This window comes from Pogona vitticeps, chromosome 1, assembly GCF_051106095.1.
Source record: "Pogona vitticeps strain Pit_001003342236 chromosome 1, PviZW2.1, whole genome shotgun sequence".
Classification (NCBI taxonomy): Eukaryota; Metazoa; Chordata; class Lepidosauria; order Squamata; family Agamidae; genus Pogona; species Pogona vitticeps.
In genome coordinates this window covers 30,384,384-30,404,824 of record NC_135783.1, presented here as the reverse complement: position 1 = coordinate 30,404,824, position 20,441 = coordinate 30,384,384, and the positions used below count along the sequence as shown (strand labels likewise).

Sequence of the window (20,441 nt, the reverse complement as noted above, 5' to 3'; positions counted from 1 at the left end):
ACTGGTCCACTCTTCCACCCTCAACCTTCTGCTAGCCATGCTACTCTGAAGCACTGGTTCCGGAAAAGCTTGTTTATTTGCCTGCCTGCCTCACTTGGATACTAATAAAATTCCTGGAAATACTGTGCCGTGTTCCCTTCGCCCCAAGTCCAAGAATGTGGACTGGCAGCAGAAGGTGTAGGCGAAGCATCGGGAGTTCCAGCTTGAGCAGCTTCTGTTTTTGTAGTTAGATGGTGCTGTGAAGTCTGTCCCTCTGCTCCACAGTGCTTATTATACTGTCCAAGCTGCTGCCACTTCTACTTCATAGCTCCATCTGGGAAAAGGTGTCCAGTCAGCACTGGAAGATGTCCTATTCCCTTATCTCTTGGGAACAAGGATATGCCTGTGTCACTAGAGTAGCAGTTTCTAAACACTGTTTTCCTAGTGAAGCATTCAAAATCAACTTTGGTCACGCCATATATACTCATGTTCATCCTGTTATGGAGCCATAGGTGCCAACAGGGTAGGAGTTGTTTGTCAGGTTTATCAGAAATGATGCATATACCTTAGGTTCACTGATCTAATTTCTACGGGGTAGGGTTCTTCATCCTAAAATTGTATCCCCTCCTCCCCAATCAGACCTATGGAATCAAGCTACATCATTTATTGTGATTGGAGTTCAGCTCACAACTCAAGATATTTTTATAACAGGGTTGGCCCTACCATTGGGCAAAGTGATAGCAGATAGCAGAAGATGCATGAAGAGGAGGAGATGCTGGATGAGGAAGACCTTTTCTCCTCCATTGGAAGAGTATAGTTTAGAGAAAATGCACTGCATCCCCTCAATATAAGCAGCTTGTAAACAGAGCAAGAGGGCAGCCCCTGAATTTTTGAGGTGATTTCCTCATGCCCTGGATTGGTCCACAAACCGTCTAGCTAGACTATCAGCTAGGCTTTTACCTTTTTGTAAGATAAAGCATGGTATATGATCACCAGTGTTGACGTCTTATTCAGTTGATTGGACCAATTGACTTCAATGACGCAAACAGGGGTGGGGGTAGGATATCTTGTTTTTTTCCCTTAGGTAGGTTGATACCTGATCTTTTGAAATGTGCACAATTTTTGTTAATTATGCATCAGATCATCTGGATCCGTCTTCCAAAGAGCCTTTCTTTACTACTGTAAGATTTGATATAACAGTGAAAGAGTTCCCTTTCTTCCATGTTTTTGATATGCAAAACGTAAGGGAGGTGAATTGTCTGAATTGTTTAGGGTAATCAAAACTATCCTTTCCTATATGCCACTGCAAACTACTGTAGCTATCAAGTCTTATGACATAAAGCACTCCTTTATTCTCCCCCTTCTTTTATTTGGGGATTTCCCTCCAAGAAACATGAACGTCAGGAGAAAGATGTTTCTTAGGGTCAAAAAACGAATCAAAAATATTAAATTCATATACGCTTGCCTGCTGCAGTCCCACTAATTGCCAGCCATACCAGATAATTCTGTTAACTATTATTTAAAAAACACAGTTTAGAATAAGGGGGAGGGAGAGAAATCATATCATAATGCATAATCAAAAATGCATAGTGTCTGATCATAAAGCAACCCCCTCAAGAGGAAAAAGAGAGAGTGCATGTGAGCTTTCGTGGATCAAAATAATTGAAGTGGTGAAACAACATCTGAAGAAGTAGATTTTGATCTATAAAAGCTCACACTGAAAGAAATCTACTAGTCTTTTGAAGTGCCACAATATTTTGCTTCGTTTCCCTCTCTTTCAGTTTTGTCAACATAGTGAAACAGTCTAATGCAAATTAGATAACAAGTAAGTTATCTGCTCAGCAACTTACAATGTTTGGTGCAGACATGACTTGGCTTTTTCTATTCTAGGGCTCTCAACATAGCTTGTGAGCCTCAACAGGTGCCCAAATAGGGAACCTTGCTGTCTATTGACTCCTCTGAACCCTCCGGGATTTTGCGTTCCATCCTTCTGTTGCTGCATTCTCTGCAATTTACTCCAAGTATGTAAGCATGACAAAAGAAAGCAGAAGCAGCAGCTGCCTCTGCTAACCTTGTCCTCTCCCCACCCCAGTGGTCAACTGTGTGGATGGGCCGGAAGATGACAGAAAGCAAATGGGTGTCAGTGATACTAGTGAGTAGAAGGCAGATGTGATCCATGCAGGGAGAGGAATGCCATGGTGATGTCCTTCAGCACCTGGAGCTGTGAGCAGGGATGGGGAATCAAGTCGGGGGACTCACTGGCAAGTCAGACTTAAGTCACACGGATGACCTGACTTGGATTTGACTGTTTTTTTCCCTAGTGACTCAGACTCAATTTGTGACTCGGAACCCACCCACCTCTCCATTTATGATGCAGAAAAAAACAACAACTTGTTTTTAATAGAGACTTGGATTTGGGACTTGATACCAAAGACTACAACTCCGACATGGGACTTGAACCCAAAGACTTGCCAACATCCCTGGCTATCAGAGTTTATTCCCTTCGGAAACAGGAACTGGCTTGCCCAGCACTCCCAGAGATGGGAAACATTTGTGTTTTGGACCATAACTCCATGAATTGTGTAGCCACCACATGAGAGTTTGGGATTCTGAGGGTTGCAGTCCAAAAACATGGATGTTTCCCATCTCTGTGTATTCCTGTTATCAACCTCAGAGCCAACATGCTTCATAGTGCTAAATGAATTTTAAGACAGGGAAAAGAGAGAAAGAGAGAGAGAGAGAGAGAAATGGGGAGGGAAGGGAAGGGGAGAGAAATGTGTGGAGATGATACAGCTCAGATACCTCAGGTCAAATTATGTAGGCCTGGTTTTGTTCAGGATTCTGGGATAAGGCCCACCCCTCTTTTTCCAGGCAATTATTAGATTTATGGAAGATTCCCTTTGGTTTGATATTGCGCTGGCACACATCGCTGACGACGAGGGCTGTTTTGTACTAAAAGGTGTTAAACACTTGTAATAAATATTTTTCCTTATTTCCCCCAGGATCCAGTTCCATCTCTGGTTGGTGAAGCATAAAAAAGAGCTGTCATGCCCAGTTTTAATAGGCAATAGGATTTCAGGCCCCAAGAGTTGTTTCATAGTCTGGCAGTGGACATAATGAAACTGGCCACTGTTGCCACAAGATTTTTCCCATCAAGTCTCGTCCCTTGATGCCTCCCCCCCAGCTGCCTGGCTGCTGTGCCTATTACAAATGACAACAGGGTATTTGCATTGCATCTAGCGGTGGCTCTTTATTAAGGCTTCCGAATTTTTTCTTTTTCTTTTTCTTTCTCCAAGAAAATGTTTTCTGAGAGCAAGCTTCCAATTTTTAAAAATGAGCTGTCATTGTAAGCCCGAGTTATCCTTGAGTTGTGCTTAAAAGCAGGCTGGGTGGAAGTCTACCTCAGCTAAATTGCAAAGTGTGTTATTTGACAAGGTGAATGGCCACTTCGTTTCCTTTAAAGTACTCAATCACTTCACTGATACACACAACACACACACACACACACACACACACACCATTTATGTATGTATGTATGTATGTATGTATGTATGTATGTATGTATGTATGTATGTATGTATGTATTTATTTATTTATTTATTTATTTATTTATTTATTTATTTATTTATTTATTTATTTATTTGATTTATATCCCGCCTATCTGGCATATTTATACCACTCTGAGCGGCTAACAACAGTATATATACAATTAAAATAATATAAATCCATGAGCATCGATTATTGACAAAACATACTAAAAATAATAAATGATAGATAGATAAGAAAAAGAGAGAATTAAATTAAAGTAAATTAAATTAAATGCTGGCATTCAACCATTCAGCAGCTATGCCATGCAAATGGTTAATCTGCCTGGCAGATGGGACAGGAACAGTTCAAAGTGTTAACAGCCCTTCTGAGGATTTTCTGAGGAGACCCGGCTCCAGGTTGCATCTTAGAAGTTTCTTGACTGGCCTGTACTGCAAGGGAGGCCTTCTCTGTCGCAGCCCTGATTTCCCTATATATGATTATTTGTTACATTGATATTCTGAGTTTCCTCTATGGAACTGAAAGAAGCATTCAGAGCTCTCTTCTTTGACTATTTTATCCTCAGGGGGAAAAATGCTGTGTAGGGCACACTATTGAAATAAATCAGGTGATGGATTGGGGTTTTTGAAGTTAGTTTAGTCACATGGTTGTCACACGGTGTGTATGTGTGTCCTCTTGGAACAACTTTTAACCTGTTCTTAAGCTGTATTGTATATTGACCAAAGGGGCTACACAAGCTTTTAAAATAACTGCATTTGAGGCTCTGTCCTGTGCCAGCCTTGCATGTGTGCCCAACTTTGCGAGGTTTTTCAAGTAATGAATGCCAGGATCACAGGTTGTAGATTGCAAGGAAACCATGCAGTCTGATCTGCTATTTTTTCCTATTTGTAATACTGAACTAGTGCTACCTCAGATTGAAAGAAATAAAAGAAATATTAAAAATAACACTGGCAGTGGCAGCAGAGAGTGGCTGTGAGAGGCAGTCAGTGTGAGGATGGGTGGGAGCTGCAAACTAGTTGCATTGGAGGCTTTGTCTTGCATCCACCTGCCCTCAACCTGGTTGCAACTCACAGGCAGTCATTGCTTCTGCTGCTGGTGTTATTTTTAATATTTGGTGTTTTATTAAAATTCCTTTCAAACTGGGATAGTGCTGGTTTAGTATTACAGATACAAAATATATACAGTCGATTGAACTGCAGGGTTTCACTGCAGCCCAAACCTCGTGATCCTGGCATCCATCACTTGACAAACCCCATAGACACAATTTACTCCAACACAGGTGAGCACACATGCTAAAACAATTCATAATAAATTGCACCCACAATCTAATTAAAATGAACAACCCCCTTGAGGCTCTTTCTAAACAAAAACAACAACAAAAAAGCTTCCCATCTAAAAATATACATGCTCAGCCGTATGTCATATCCACTGATATTTTAAAATCAATTTCTTTCATGCTAAACCTGGAACAAACCCAGGAGTATTTTGACATGCAAATGTACTCTAAGATAGGTTGGGGCAACAGAGTGACTGGCTCATTTGCGCTCAAGTGAATTGCATGGCTCAGTGGGAACTTGGATATTTCTTCCTAGTAAGTCTCATTCCAAAGTGGCTAAGCAGAAGCTCCCAGCTGCTCTTTAAACACAGACATTAAAAGCCCAACAAAACAAATGAACAAAAAGCAGAAACAAGATAAAATAAGCCTTCAGGCTTTCTGCTGGAGGAAGAGATTCAGGTGACAATTTAGGGTGGTTATATCAAACATTTTTATAACGAGTATTGTGAAGGCAGCTTTCTCAGTGCTAAGAACACTATGTTGGGTGACATGTCCAGAGGCTATTCCTGTTAGAGTAGACTAGAAACCTTCACCACCAGCTGTGCTGGCTGCAGTTTCTGGGAGTTGCAGGTACCCAAGGTGCTAAACCAATGGAGTAGGCCCATTTGAATCAATGGAGCTTACAGAGGAGTTGACTCACTATATCCCCATTGATTCCATGGGTGCAATATAATATGATGTACTAGACTATACAAGAGGATTTTAGCCAGTAGGAATCTTTGTGCACTCTGGGTCTTGAACTTCAGTCCAACTTAAAAAAAATTTGGGAATGTGCAGAAGTCCCTTGACCTTCTCTTGTGAAGGACCCACTTATTTAGGAGATATTCTGACCAGCCATATCTCAGGTCCATGGCATTAGCTGTATGTTACTGGATCTCCCTTTTTAAAGAAAATCATAAAAATAGGGAAGGTGTTATGACCAGGGAAGGATTAGAAGCCACCCGGAATTTTTAACCTATCCATTCAAAGCCCATAGAACAATAATCCTCCCATAATCTCTCTCTCTCTCTCTCTCTCTTCCCCCCCTCTCTCACATAGAGTTACCGTATTTTTCGCACCATAAGACGCACTTTTCCCCCACAAAACAGGGGGGGTGGAAAGTCTGTGCGTCTTATGGAGCGAAGAAAACAGATTATATTTTCCTGTTTTCTTCTCCTAAAAAATTGGTGCGTCTTATGGAAAGGTGCGTCTTATGGAGCGAAAAATACAGTAATTCTAGTTGTGTAATTCTATTCCATGAAAATTTAGTCAACTAGGCTGGGAGAACAAACAAAAAGAAGAATATTTTAGAATGCAAAATGGCTGAACAGTCATCGTCTTTAACTTCCATTTCCAATAAATGGTTGGTGGCGCAGTTGCACGGGGGTGCATGTACTGTGCAAAGACCTCAGTCTGAACCCGCGCTAGTGGCTGGAACGTCTGGCAGGGCTGTGTGTCATGGACTTTCCTGGGGAATTCAGTCATCGTTCGCCTTTCACATTAGCAGCTCCGTCCACAGTATTAGTTTTGGTTTTCCCTTTGGAAAAGATCGGCTCCTTGCTTCACTCAAGGATTTTAAAAATGCCCCGCATCTTTCCCATGTGTGCACCTTCGCCCAGCAACAGCACACATGCTAAAGAAAGTATGCCTTGTTGAGAACAAGAAAATTGCCGTGCCACATCTGACCAGTGAATCTTCTAACTCAGTATTCTGTCCACCAGCAATAGACAGCAATTATTTCTACTGTTGGTGTAACGAGCAATTTTAATCAACATGGATCCACCATTATTTCCTAGTGGCTAAGAGTATGATCACATGGACATATAGTTCACATTTGGTACCCCCTGTGGCATGCTCTGGTATGAGGTATTTCTGAGCAATCACACAACATACGGAAAATAGCACCCCAGCCCAATCCATGTCCAGGTTGGACCTTTTTAGTCCTTGGGGGCTGGGCTAGAATAATTCTCGACTGGATGAAAGGGTCGTTTTAAAGAGATTTCTCCCAGCAAAGTGACCGTTTCGGGTTCTTTCTCACCACCTGATTACACCCTAAGACTGATGACACCCTAAGACCAAAGCTACCATACTGCAGATACACATTTTTTAAGCACCGTGAAGCAATGTAGACTCTGTAAATAGGGACTTGGAACATAAGATCCAAATAGCGAAAGCTAGTTTAGCACACTGTTTTTACAAAGGTACATCAGAGATCTGTCAAAATTAGAATTTGAGCATGTAACCCCAGATGATATTGTGTGGATATTGCTGTGGAAGCTTCTGCAGTCGGACCTCTTGTGTTAGCATAAATCCTGAACAGGAGACTTGGTCTTACTGCTGAAGAACCAAACAATGGAACATCGGAGTAACTAATGCAAAACAGAAACGAAGTCATACTGAGAGGAACAGCATTTGTAATTTCACATCCTGCTCATAGGCACTATAGGGTTGTTCAAAATTCTGGCTTGACAAAGTTGTTTCCTTCAAAACAGGCTTTTTTTTTTTTTAAAGAGAGAGACGGGTTGGGATGGGAGAAGCACTGATTTAGGATCTCTGAGGAGAAGAGCTTCTTTTGTTTAGAAAGTGAAGGGATTTCCTGTATGCTACTAAGTGGAGCACTGAGGCTGCAAGATGATTTTCTCCAGTTTCTACTCCAGCCCCAATACCAGTTATTCCAGGGTGGTTCTCCAAACTAAGTGCATTCCCACGATGTATTGATAACTGCCGATGCAGATTGTTTCAAGGGGGGGGGGCGTATGGGCATTCATGGATGTGGGGGGAATATTAGAATGGCTATACCTCACCTCTTGGATAAGATGCAATATGTCTTTGAGTATCAGTCCTTGGGGAACATGTCCTGCCAGTGCAATTTCTCTAAGCAATTGGTTGTCCACTGATTAAAATGTGACTAAAATGACTAAAAGTTAGAGTGACTAAAATGTTTGACTAGCTAGGCTTTTGGGTGAGCCAAGACGGCTTTCCTTACTGTCTTAATTTCATAGAGTTCTGGATCCAAACATTTTTAAAAAAAACATTTTTTAAAAAAAATGGAGACTGAACCAAGCAACAGCAGAGCAATAAAAGCTGGATTAGATTTTCGTCTTTTACAGTCCCAGAGAGGCAGCAAACCTGGGGCATTCACTGAGCCCATAACATCCTTCCTTCCATGGTTGTCGGGCTGTGTTTGCCTTGATAAATTCCAAATGCCTGGATTCCAAGATGCCTAAAGAGAGCAGCTTAGTATACTGTGTACTCATTTCCCCAACTGAAAAGGAGTGTTGTATGAACATGTTTCTATACGGAAATTAAACATTGTAGATAATCCATTATTGACACTGGGAATTCCTCAAGTGCTAAAAGATGTGTGATTGTCACAGCAGGAGATTTTCTTGTTTCTCAGTTTACAAGTGTGCCTGGTTTATTTTGTGATCAATCACTGGCTGAAATCCTGTTGCACAGCTATATAAATAGCATGACTTTTGGAAGTGAACTGTCATAAGGTAAGAAATCTCCACAGACATCAACTTTTGCATACTGAGTCGAGTGACATGTGCAAAAAATAATACCTATGGAGATTTCTTAACAGCAATTTCTGCCTAAACGTTGCATAATTGACTGACAGGATTTCAGCCCCTGGGAGCTAAATACAAGCTTTGTTTGAAAATCTGATTCTTTTAAGGCACAAAGGCTTAGTGAAAGTATGTACAGTAGGAACCTTCTATCCAGGGGGATCTGTTACAAGTCCTCCCCCCCATGTTGAAAAACGCAGATTATAGCGAACACTATTTGAATAGGAAATGCTATACATAGCATGATCTCTGGCACTCTCCAGTGGCCAGTTCTCATAACATCAACTTTAGAAATATACTGTATTTTCCTTGTATAAGACTATACTTTTGTCTAAAATCTTTAGACTAAAAATTGAGGGTCATTTTATACACGGAAGTAAGCTGAGGAGAGAACAAAAACAAGTGGAGGGGAAAGCAGGGATCAAAGCGATCCTGCAGCTCTTTGATCCCTTTCCTCCTGCACTTGCTTTTCCCACTTAGATTTCTTAATTTTGGATTAGAAAAGTGCGGGGGGCGTCTTATACATGGGGGAGTCTTATACACGGAAAAATACGATACGTTTCTAAATATATATTTCTAAGATTTGTCCTTTGTAATTTTAAAAATATTTTTCAGACTTTGGATAAGCAAATCAGCGGATATTGGTCCCAAGAATAAAGGGGTGTCTGGAACACTGAAGTGATTTCAGCTTATAATGATGGGCCAAATATACCACACAATTGTTGTCCTTAGAATAGCTTGTTTTCTGGGAGAAAGGCCTTTAGAAAGAAAGATAAACCGTGGAACAGTGAGCTTGTAATTTATATTTTATTTTGCACAAGCTTGCATATATACTGCACATACATTCAGTTTAGAGAAGATGGAAGGCACACAAGGCAGTTGAACTACTGTATCCTTTAAGTGGTACAAAGCAAAAAGGTAAAGGTCTGGAGAGTATACAAAAGCTTAAAACACACAAAATAAGATTCCCAACCCTCCCACCCACCCCGTCCTCCCCCCCAAAAAACAAAACATTTTTCCTGATTTCTTTTCAATTTAGTAGCTGCCAAGCTAGAATTGTAACTTTTTTCAATCAATTGTCTACTGCACCTTTTTTTCCCTCCATACAGATAGGGGAGTCTTCATGTTTTATCACATCATCAATTAATATTACAGTACATCCTTGGCAATACAAAATTGTACACCATCAAATAAATTAGGATAAATTAAACCAATAAATTATGCAAAGTCTTCCGAACAATAGACAACACCAAAAAAAAAAAAAAAAAAAAAATTCCACAGTTGAAATTGCCTCTAGCTAAAAAATAAAATTAAAAAAATCAAAAATTGACTTTATTAATTCCGTTATTGTACTAACTTCAAATTAAAGGGTTTTTATTACAAAAAAGGTTTAATAATGCTATTTACAACATATTGCTAAATAATATAAAGGCAGTGTTTTGTCACTTTTGTAACTATATACATATGAGAAGCAGCTGGGACAATAGAAGTTTTATGCCTTAACCTTTGACTCTTCTGGCTAAATAAATATATTTATCTTATTCTTGAGCTGAGATTTATATGATTAGAGTACTGTTTCCACAAAAAGAATGTACATGTGTGTGCATATGCATGTGTGTTTGGGTGTTTTTAAAACCCTGAAGTATAATATTGATTCTTTAAATAAGTCCAAGCCTGTTAGGATGGATGTAGAAGTTATGCTTGAATTCTCACCTGGGTTTGACTATGTATTTGTATATTTTAGCATTTATGATAGCAGCTGACTAGATAACTAAGGTAACTCAAATGACAAAAAATGGTTGAAATGCCAGCTTTTCTACTTTGAATCACAGCTGCTCCTAGGAAGATACAAAGGTTAACACCAGTTTTTATCCCAGCTCAATAGATGAGCATTTTAAATGGTTTACAACCAACAGTTCTACAGAAAACAGAATTGCATTTCCTTTGACAGAACATTTAAGTGCAATACAGTAACTGCTTACTCATATAAACCAGTTACATTCTTTAAGGGGAGCTTTTTGAAAACAATGCTTAGTAAAAATTTCCAAACACAGAATAGATACCCGAAAGAAATCTCTGCACTAAAACACCAATAATTACTATAGAATACACATTACAAATAGAAGAGGATTTTTTCCAGTTTTTGATTACTTCTGATGTATAATGCTCATTTGAGGGGGTTTGCAAACAACTTCTTATATATATTTATATTTATTTATATTTATTTATATATATATTTATATATTTCCATTGTGCTGGTGAAAGTTCTATATTTAAAGCCACAAAAATCTTTACTTTTATTTCTCAGTTAATATTAAACTGTGGGAGGGAAAAGCCCCTTTGCCAATAAATTACTTTGTGCACATAGATTTTTTTTTTGTAACTTTACAGAAACCGGATTTGCCAATGTCCTGGAATCCAGGACCTGTGATGGGATCTATCTTTTTAAACCATTGAACTGCACCATTTCTTATAAATTTAACAGGTGTTCCAGAAGGCAGTTATTTAAAAATTTTCATTCCTATTACTCAAGAGCCACCAAGCTGAATATATACATTGCTTTATAAAAGTTCCCCTCAGCTATTGATGTTCACCCACATACCTGGTACAGATTCTGCAAACTTAAAACACTTTAAATTAAATAATACTCAGAGGCACAAAGCAAACCTCAGGAATATATGGGCGAACACTTCCTTAAATAATTACTACATTCTAATATCTTTCACTTAAAAAAACACAATTGAATGTGTAGCGTTCCCATTACACGACAAGAGATACAGTAAGAATTAAATGTTTCATAATTTCAAATAGAACATTCTTTGCACAAAACATAACAAATGTCTAAAATAGGTTCTTAATCTACATTGGAAAAAATGTAAGCTTTTCACTTCACACGCATTGTGTGTGTAGAATATATACATATATATATATCTATATATTATCATGTGTATATGTGGGTATATATGTATGTATATGTATACACATATATATAATACGTATGAAATATTGCTTCTATACTACTTTTCTTTAGGCTAAGAAAACACAGGATCTGCACCACGGTTACAAAAGGTTGGCTTCTACAAGAAATTTTCAAAATTGAATGCTGCTCAAACGACTTGAGAAAAAAATAATTTGCATTATCAAACTGTTCTAAAAAGTCTCTTCTTCAAAAACGTATTCTCCCGCTTTTGTTTGTTTGTATTTTTTAAAACTTTTTTCTTTAAAAAGACACAAAATTATGCATAGCTATCAACATCATGTCAAACAGCTGAGAAAAAAAGGGGAAGAGAAAAGAATCTAGTGTTTATTGCAGCTTGTTGTGATTGGGAGTCAGAAGGAAGGTTCAAAGAGAGGAACTTTATAAGCCACAGAAGGCACACAAACAATTGTACTTGTAAAGGGGAATAAAACTGGTAGTTTGAAGGATTTGTTTTACCTAATCCTTCCGCTGGTGCATTTGAGGTCTAGGCACAATCTCTAACCTCTATTTTCTATGCAGAAAAAAAATTATATATGAAATTAGAAGGAATTGCATGTCAGAACAGATACCGATAATTTTCTTTTGAAGTACTTCCCTATATAAACTTTTCTTTACGACAACGAAAGCAGCTGTCTGCCTTTTGTGACCCCAATCTTAAACTGGTTTTGCTGAGAAATAAGTGTTTCGAAGGGGAGGGTTGGTTTGCTATGTTTACTGCTAGACGTGCTCCGTGCTACACCTGCTGCAGCACGCTGACATCACAAGCTGACCCAGGATTTCTGGCCAGCTCAGCAACATGGATCAATTCTGCTGAAGCCACTATCATCACCTGAGGCCGCCTTAGCAAAGCTGTTCCAGTTTAAAATATAAGGAAAGAGCACATCAGCAGTACAGACAGATACCAGTTTTACCGAGGTTGGACAGTCGTAATTGTCTGCAAAGAACTGTTGGAAAATGGTAGATTTGCAGAAAGGGTACTTTTTTTATTGAAACTCCAAGAATCTGTTAAACAGAATGACTCTTGGTGATGCTGACTGGGTAATTCCTAGAGTTGCAATCCAGAAACGTATATTTTCTTACAGATCTACTCCCATCATTCCTGGAGGAGAGGCAGGGACCAAGCCAGGACTATCAACAGGACTCCCAATAAAAACTCTGTTGGTGGAATGGAAGAACAAGGCTTCCTCCCTCTGTACACCTAATTCCAGAGGGCTGGGAAGCCCTCCAAGCCTTACTGGTACAGAGGGCATTAGAGGGCAGGAGAAGGTCTCATCTCACTAGCAGATGGGCACTAGTGCAACACGGGATTTATTACCAGCTTCTATCTGTAGGGTATACATCCCCTGAGTGTCTGGGATAAGATGAGCTCAAGCATGCAGCGATGTTTTAGTACACAGGGTATGGGAGCCAGTAATGGCAACCGCAAACGTATAGTCCTGACCGCTAATGTTTTTCTTCTTTTCCTACTTCTTTGTAACAGGATTACAACAGATAGAGGGCATAGCAGGACAAACTTCACATGCAAATATGGTGCTATAAGTTCCATCTGTGCAAAACACTCGGCAGCAGTTGAATTATCTATAGGATCAGGGTGTTTTCTTTTAAAAATTATATTATGAATTTAAGTATGGAATATTTAAAAGCTCATTGGGAAGAAATTGAACCCTACTTAAAATACAGCAAAAACGGATGCTTCCGGTGTCCTTTAATGTGCCCTTAGGAGACACAAAGGCAATATGGCTAGACAATGCAATGAAGTCATCACAAAAGTACTGGTCCAATCATTAGCTGTATATTTAAAAAGAACAAAACACCAGACCCCGATTTATTGGGTTTCCCCCCCAGTTAGCATTCCTATGCATTATTCCTTAATAATTTTACATATGCTAGATAAAATTAAATAAATAAATAATTGTTATAAGGTCTAGTGTTTAACTTAATTCCATTAATCACATTTCAATCAATAACAACGCAGTACAGCTAACAATACTAACTATGAACAGCAAAAAAGGAAAGAAAAGAAAAAAAGGAAATGAAAGAAAAGAAAAAGAAAAATTACACGAATTCTGAATGTGTCCGTAACTTGCTACATGAAGTATGGCTTTAGTCTAGTTCTTAATGTCGAAAATGACAATATGAAAACAGTAGTCTTTACCTGTGAGTGACTGTCACAAAAGTATATCAGGTAAAAAAAAAATTAGACAAAAACATTGTGGCACTTTAAAGACTGTCTGCTATACTTTAGTGTGAATGTTCGTGGACAAGTCTACTTTCTCAGACGTGTCCGTGAAAGCGCACATTAAAATACAGCAGTTAGTCTTTAAGGTGCCCCAGCATTTTGGTCTTCTTTCTTTTATGATTTGTCTGACATGCTGGCGCAGACTAACACGGGTACCTTTTTTAAAACTGCAACTATAGCTGCCTCAGAAGTGTCTTCCATTGATGTAACCTATGCATACAACCTTGTGGGACATTCTTATCTGCAGGTGCCTGTAGCTCTGTTACTTTTTCAGCAAACATGAGCCAAAATACGACCTGCACCAGAACTGAAATTGTCTGCTGTATTGGGAAGGAACAAAGTATTCAACCAAGGTTTACAACTCTTTTCCATATAGCAAGTGTGAAAACAAGGAAAGTGGAAACGGAAATGTTCCAGGTAAGTGGCAGGAGTGCAGAAAGCAAACAGTAAGGTGAAGTACTTGCTAGTGGAGGGGTTAGAACTGTTATTATTTTGGCACAGTGGCAGTTCTGCCTCTTGGGCTTATAGCCCATCTAGAGAAGCAGCGATAGAGCTGGAAGAAGCATCGTGAATGTGGGACTGTAGGTGATTGTAGAGTGCTAATCGTCAGCAGATCCCTAGATCTGAAACACTGTGTACAAATGAAGTGCCAATGATGTACGCTATCAACAGGATGGGAGAAAAAACTGTCTTAAAGAATTCTGAGAGGTTTAGTAGCCAAATGGCCTCCTTTGAGTGCATTATCTATTGCAAAAAGGAATGGCCCTTTGTCCTCTGCTACTGGCCACACTGTCTACCCTGCACAGACACAACTACTGTAATGGTCAGAAATAACACCAGAGAGCTGTGAAGATGGGCGAGGGGCAGGGAGGAATAAGTTTACACACAATTAGAGCTCATTCAGGCATTTAATAAACAATGGCTTATTACAGTGGACCCTCTACTTACAGAATTAATCCGTATTGGAACAGTGGCTGCAAGTCGAAAAGTCTGTAGGTCGAATCTCCATTGACCTACAATGCATTGAAAACCGATTAATCCCATAACCAGCGGTTTTTATTCTATTTTTGTTCCATTTTGGTTTTTTTCTGGTCAGTAAGTCGATTCTCCGGCTGCAAGTCGAATCTAAATTTTGTGGCCAGAGAAGTCTGTAACTCGAAAAGTCTGTAAGTCGAGCCGTCTGTAAGTCGAGGGTCCACTGTAATCTGGAAAGGCCCTTTGGACATGCATGCATTCGTGACAATGTCTTTTATTTAAGGGTCCCAGATTCAGCACTTTGATTCTTGTCTGTTTAAATTACAGATCTGCATTTTTCCTTGAAACAGGAAGCTAATGTTAGTTTATCAACCAGCATCCTGAAACCAGGGTTAAATTGTGATAGAAGATCTTGGTGAGGGAAATGAGAAAGATTCCCGTTTTGGATGTAATAAGGAACTGTAGTTTAAACATGGCAGGAGTGATGTTTTAGAGCTGACATGCAAGGAACAGAGTGAGTGTGAAGGCCAGAGTATTATTGTAGTTACAATTTACTACAACATAGACATTACACAGGAAAAGTTCACTTAGATCTGTATGTATTGTACATTGTCAGTCTGCATCTTACTTGCTCGCTTGCTTTGTAGTGGAATGGACTTGCCATAAAAAAATCTCTTCTACATTAGAAACCCTTTGTCTGCATATAGGAAGGAGTTGCAATCTAGGTTTTCAACTGGGTTACAATTCTGGTTTTCTTACTGATAACATGTTTTAATTTTTTTCTTTACAGACAAGGACTACCTCCGTCCAGTTCTGTCTCTCAAGCACTATTTGCAAATGAAACGTCATGCACTGACAACATCAACTGAATGTGTGTTTAAAATATGGGGCAAACTTTCAGTTTCCAAAGATGATGTACAATTTATCTTTTGTGTTTTGCTAAAAATCAAGATCAAGAAAGGGGGAGAAAATGGAATATCCTTCATTTTTTTTAAAAGGTTAATTTTAAAGCAAACACATTGGTTAATTAATATTTTTATCAAACTGCCAGAGAAGTGGGTAGATAAAGAAAAACACTAGCCCAGATAACAATAAATTCTTACTGCATCTGTACAAATGACAACAGAGGAAAAATGACAAACACACAGTGCCATAGCATATCAGAGAACACTACTTGACACTACACCTTTGCAGAAATACCAAAAGAAAAAGCAGACCACTGAAGAAGGCATAAAAACTAACAACAGGCTCCCCCCTTCCCCGCCCTTTAGGTTGATTATTGTGTCAACTGATTTTGCTTGGATTCGTACAACTCCTATTCTGTAACACAATAATAAACTTTTTGGGAGCCCCTCAGAAGAGAAATTTCATGTTGCACTGCCTTGACACACATCCTCTTTCGGTAGATGTCAAAAACTAGAACTGCCTCTAAGTGCTAAATACCCATTCTTTGTTGAAAATGGCAGCCATATGTTGAATCCATATCCCCAACAGCAAGAGGAACTGACTTTGTTTTGAGATGGGGATGTTTTGTGCTTATCTGCCCCAAGTCATTGGCTGCTGGTTGAGAGAAACAGCCTGTAATGACATCAGTGCACAATACTCGCAAACATTATGTAGGGAATTGTATGCATTGCTTCCATTTTCAGTGCAGCTATGAATTTAGCATCATTTGAAGTTTGGCCCTGAGGCCTAGGAAAAACATACTTTAGTCAGGGCTCAAATTAATTCACATGACTCTTTCTCACCACTCCAGAAAGTTATTTTGAGGTGAAAAAAACAAAACAAAACAAAACAACCTTCCAATGGGTCCCTCTTGTCTGATATCTTGTATTGCTCTTATGTTCTGTGTGCTGCTAACTTGTGTTGTATCAGAGAAGTTACCTCAGTCAGGTCTACTCGCTGTTAATTAATCACTCATTTTTGAGGAAATAATAAAAGTGGCTAGCTTCTGCTTTCATAGCCAATGGGACAAGGATAAAGTCTCTCCATGATTTATTGGTATAATTCACAGTAAGTTAAGGATGCTGAAGTCCCAGTGGGTTAGCAAGCACAGTTAACCACTTAAGTTCCATTGGGTTCACAGTTGTGCTCTCTCTCTTAACAACAAAAAAAGTTTCCACTCAAATATACAGAAAGTTTGCTTGTACTTTGAGATGATGTCATTTTTAAATTTTTAATGTTTTTATCTCAGTAATTTTAGGGTAAAGCAAAAAGTAACTTACAATGTTTCCCAGGTGAAAAGCTAATTTAAAACATTGTTTTTCAAGAAAAAAATGAAACACAAAATATATACACTGCCTCAGGTGACAGGAAGGGAAGAGGAGAAGAATACATTTTGATAAAAATCCCATTTAGGACATGGCACAGGCCTGACCGTTCAGTGTGATCATGTGTGTAAAGACACAGTTCAGTCAAAGCTGAGCATTAAGCAGATGAATACTATAGGCGTCTAATTGTCTAGTAGTAGATGCAGTTCTTAATAATGTGTGCATACACTGTAGACGAGGTCCCATTGATTTGAAAAGGAAGTATTGACCACACGGTTTGCAAGTAAAGTAATGGGATTAGAAACACTCTGTTAGGGTTAAGAATCATACCACAATGTTCTACTCTATTGGAGAGTGTAATTTTATTGTTTTACAATGCTGACCATATTATGAAACGTAAATCCCCAAGTTTGCAAAAGAATACCTTGCCTTGAGTGAATTGTTTTCTACAATATTGCTTGCCTGCCAGACAGAGGGGAGAGCCAGGTGACGTAGTTATATAGCAAACTCCAAAAATTTGGGGATTCTAAGCTTACTTCCATAATCTGTTTTGGTTTGGATCCAGACCTGCCTAAAATCTGGGCCCACTCTGAAAGAGATTTCTTTCAAGCCTGTAATGATTCCTAGGACAATATATCATGTCTTTTTTTTTTTTCAAACCTGGGGGAGAAAATAGAGGCAAGGAACACCCCTAACATCAGTTATTGTGGGTTTTTCAGGCTCTTTGGCTGTGTTCTGAAGGTTGTTCAAGAAAACATCCTCTGTGAAAGGATATAGATGGACCAGCCTGTCTGGCACCACAGAATATGCTGCAGCCCAGGGTGTAACATTTGGGTCATAATTTTTTTTCTTATAAGGAACAAGTGTTCTTATAAGGAGCAAGAGTTGAGACCGTTGTGGATATTGATCAGATTTGAGAGGCTAGAACGGGCACTTATTTGTCTTCCAAACTACAACACAAAACCATTGCCACTTTCATTACCCAGTTGAGCGAAACCTTTAAACAAAGAGATGTCCTGGCCTGCAGAAATGCGCCATAATACTTGTAAAACAGAATGTTTCTTTCTGTAATGCCTGGCAAACTAGATAAACATAATGCCCTAAATTTGGTAAAACAGGTTTGTACACACTTCAAAACATTTTTCTTCCAGGGATGGAAAGTAGGAAAGGGGGATGTGATCCATATCCATTTTGTGTGAAATGTTAAAAGTTACAGGCAAAAATTAAAACAAAGACTGGAGTTAATTATCCGTTTCTTACTGACCTAAATAAGAAAAAAAATCACAAAGGATTCTGCTTTATAGACACACATACACACACACTCACACGCACGTAACTTGGGCATCAAAAAGGGTGGTCTGCTACTTTTTTTATACATTCATAAATAGTGTTTGAAATTTCTACTCATGGAGAAGCTCTTGGAGGCAGTTTGGAGATTTGAAAATCTCAGGAACTTCACTGTCCAGTTTACAGATGACCTTGTATATGGCCTTCTTCCAGGAAGGATCAACATCTTTGCCTGCGATAATGGCATTGAAAAACTCTCGTAATGTGATCTGAGCCACTTCCAGGAATCTCTCTGGAACCTGCTGATACAAGGAGACAATGGCATTAATAAAAGTTTTCAGTTTCAAGTCTCTGGGTCTTCAAAGGAAACTAAGCTAAGTTCTTGCTTTCAAAAGGGGGCTTACATAGCACCTGCATTTTCTAAATGTGGCAAACCTCTATTCTCTTAGGCAAGGCTGTTATATATAGTACAATAACTTTTAAAACATGCGTTAACTAGCTTTGTAAAGTTGAACCACAGAATGTAGGTATTAAAATATGAACATCTGGGTTTAGAGGGTACTGGATTCATAAGATATAATTAGCAGAAGAAAGGAACGAGGATTTGCCGGGGGAGGGAGTGTTTGTTCACTCCTTTCTCTATGTATATCTATGCCTGGAAAAATTATTCTAGACTACAACTCCAGAATTTCCAGTTGCAGGGGGATTCTGGGAACTGTAGTCCATAACATTATTATTTGCATTGAAGGTTCATGTGAGAATTTAGCATGCACAGAACAACAAATTCACCTCTTAATTTCCTTGTATTCAAACATAAGTATTAGAACTCACCAAAGAAACAGGGCAAGAGTAATGGTTGTTTGCAAATTTACAATAATGTCATTTCCTAACAACCAGGTTACACAGTTGCTTTGTACGTTCCCGCAACATTTCCATGCACTGAAGTGTATTATGGCTCCCCTTCAACCCAAGTGTTGCCATCAAACTAAATATATTCAGTGGGGACTCTGCACATGCTGTTGCCATAGACCCAAATATTATCTGACCCATTAGGCTTTGCAGTTTGGTATGTTGCAAAAATCAATGCATGTGGAGGGTATGTAGTTTTCCACACCTTCCTCATATATATCTTTGTGGACAAGTATCCTTTGGTGAAGACAATATTCCACAAATAATTTCCTATTCGTTGCTATTGTGTGTGTGTGTTTTTAAAGGATGTAGTACATGCCTGTTTCACAATGCCCATCAATGTGAGTGCTCTCTCATAATGCCACTCCATCAGGAACAGTCAAAGGATCAGTTAAATTACTCTGTATAAGCCCTACTCATTGATATAAAATAACCATTTTCAAACTGGTACCATCCAAGTGCATTGCCATCATTAATTAGCTGATGATGATGGGAACTGTAGTCCAGCACAAGGACAAGGTGCTGGATTAGGGAAAGTTGGTGCATGACAAAAGAAGACAAGCTGTCTTGTTTCAAGGGTAGACCACCTGCTCTATGCAAAGAAGGGCCCATATTACAACCCCTGATGTTTCCAATAAATGGCTCTCAGCTGGCAGGTGCTCGGGAAAAAAAACTGCTTCAGATTATGGAAAGCTGCTGCTGGTTAAGAGTGGACAAGGTAGGCCAGACAGAACAGTAATTTGGCCCAGGCAGTGTTATATGTTCCGCTTCAGATACAAGTATTTGAATTTGGATGTGACCAAACTGTGGCCTTAAAACCAGCACCGATACAAGAGATGTTACTGCCTGAGATGAAACAGGGGACAGCACTCCTCTTCATAAAGCAAAATGGTGCCTCTCTCATTCCTGACTTAGCTGTCAATTGGAGTGTCCTCCAGCAAAAATAATGGGAAACCACAATCAACAACATCTTAAAGCAACAATTTGGCTTAGAGAGTGCCACCTCCCAGCCTCTACTATCGAGGGCAATCATTTCACATCACTGAATGGTCGAGCTAATAATCTAGATCCAGAAGACAACAAGTGACATTCCTGAGGTACCACAGAGGACTCATTGTCCACTAACGCTGTATTTGATACAATTAGCGAATGTAGCTTAGGAAACTTTGTTCCTAACATTTACCCTTGCTTTCTTTGCACCTCATGTGGGAAGGCAAAAGACCATATATCTCCTCTTCTCACAAAGTACTGGAAGCTCTGCCACCTCAGGGCTTGATGACACACTAGAAATCTGCAAGCTAGAGTTTTGCCATGAATCGGACATGTGATCTGCTGCGGCTGAAAGCAGTGGGAGTTGCTTGCATGCACCAGA

At 39.2% G+C, this 20,441-nt stretch overlaps 1 protein-coding gene across 4 annotated transcripts in view; it reads right to left on the bottom strand.

Annotated features, from left to right (window-relative positions):
- Window positions 1–9,197: 9,197 nt before the first annotated feature.
- Window positions 9,198–20,441, bottom strand: part of PROX1 (prospero homeobox 1) — a 102,864-nt gene continuing 91,620 nt past the window's right edge. For all 4 annotated transcript variants that reach the window (XM_020808672.3, XM_020808671.3, XM_020808673.3 and 1 more), the window contains one exon: window positions 9,198–18,459. In XM_020808672.3, coding sequence (XP_020664331.1) covers window positions 18,274–18,459 — 186 coding nt within the window. In that variant the 3' untranslated portion in view covers window positions 9,198–18,273. The remainder of the gene's footprint in view (window positions 18,460–20,441) is intronic.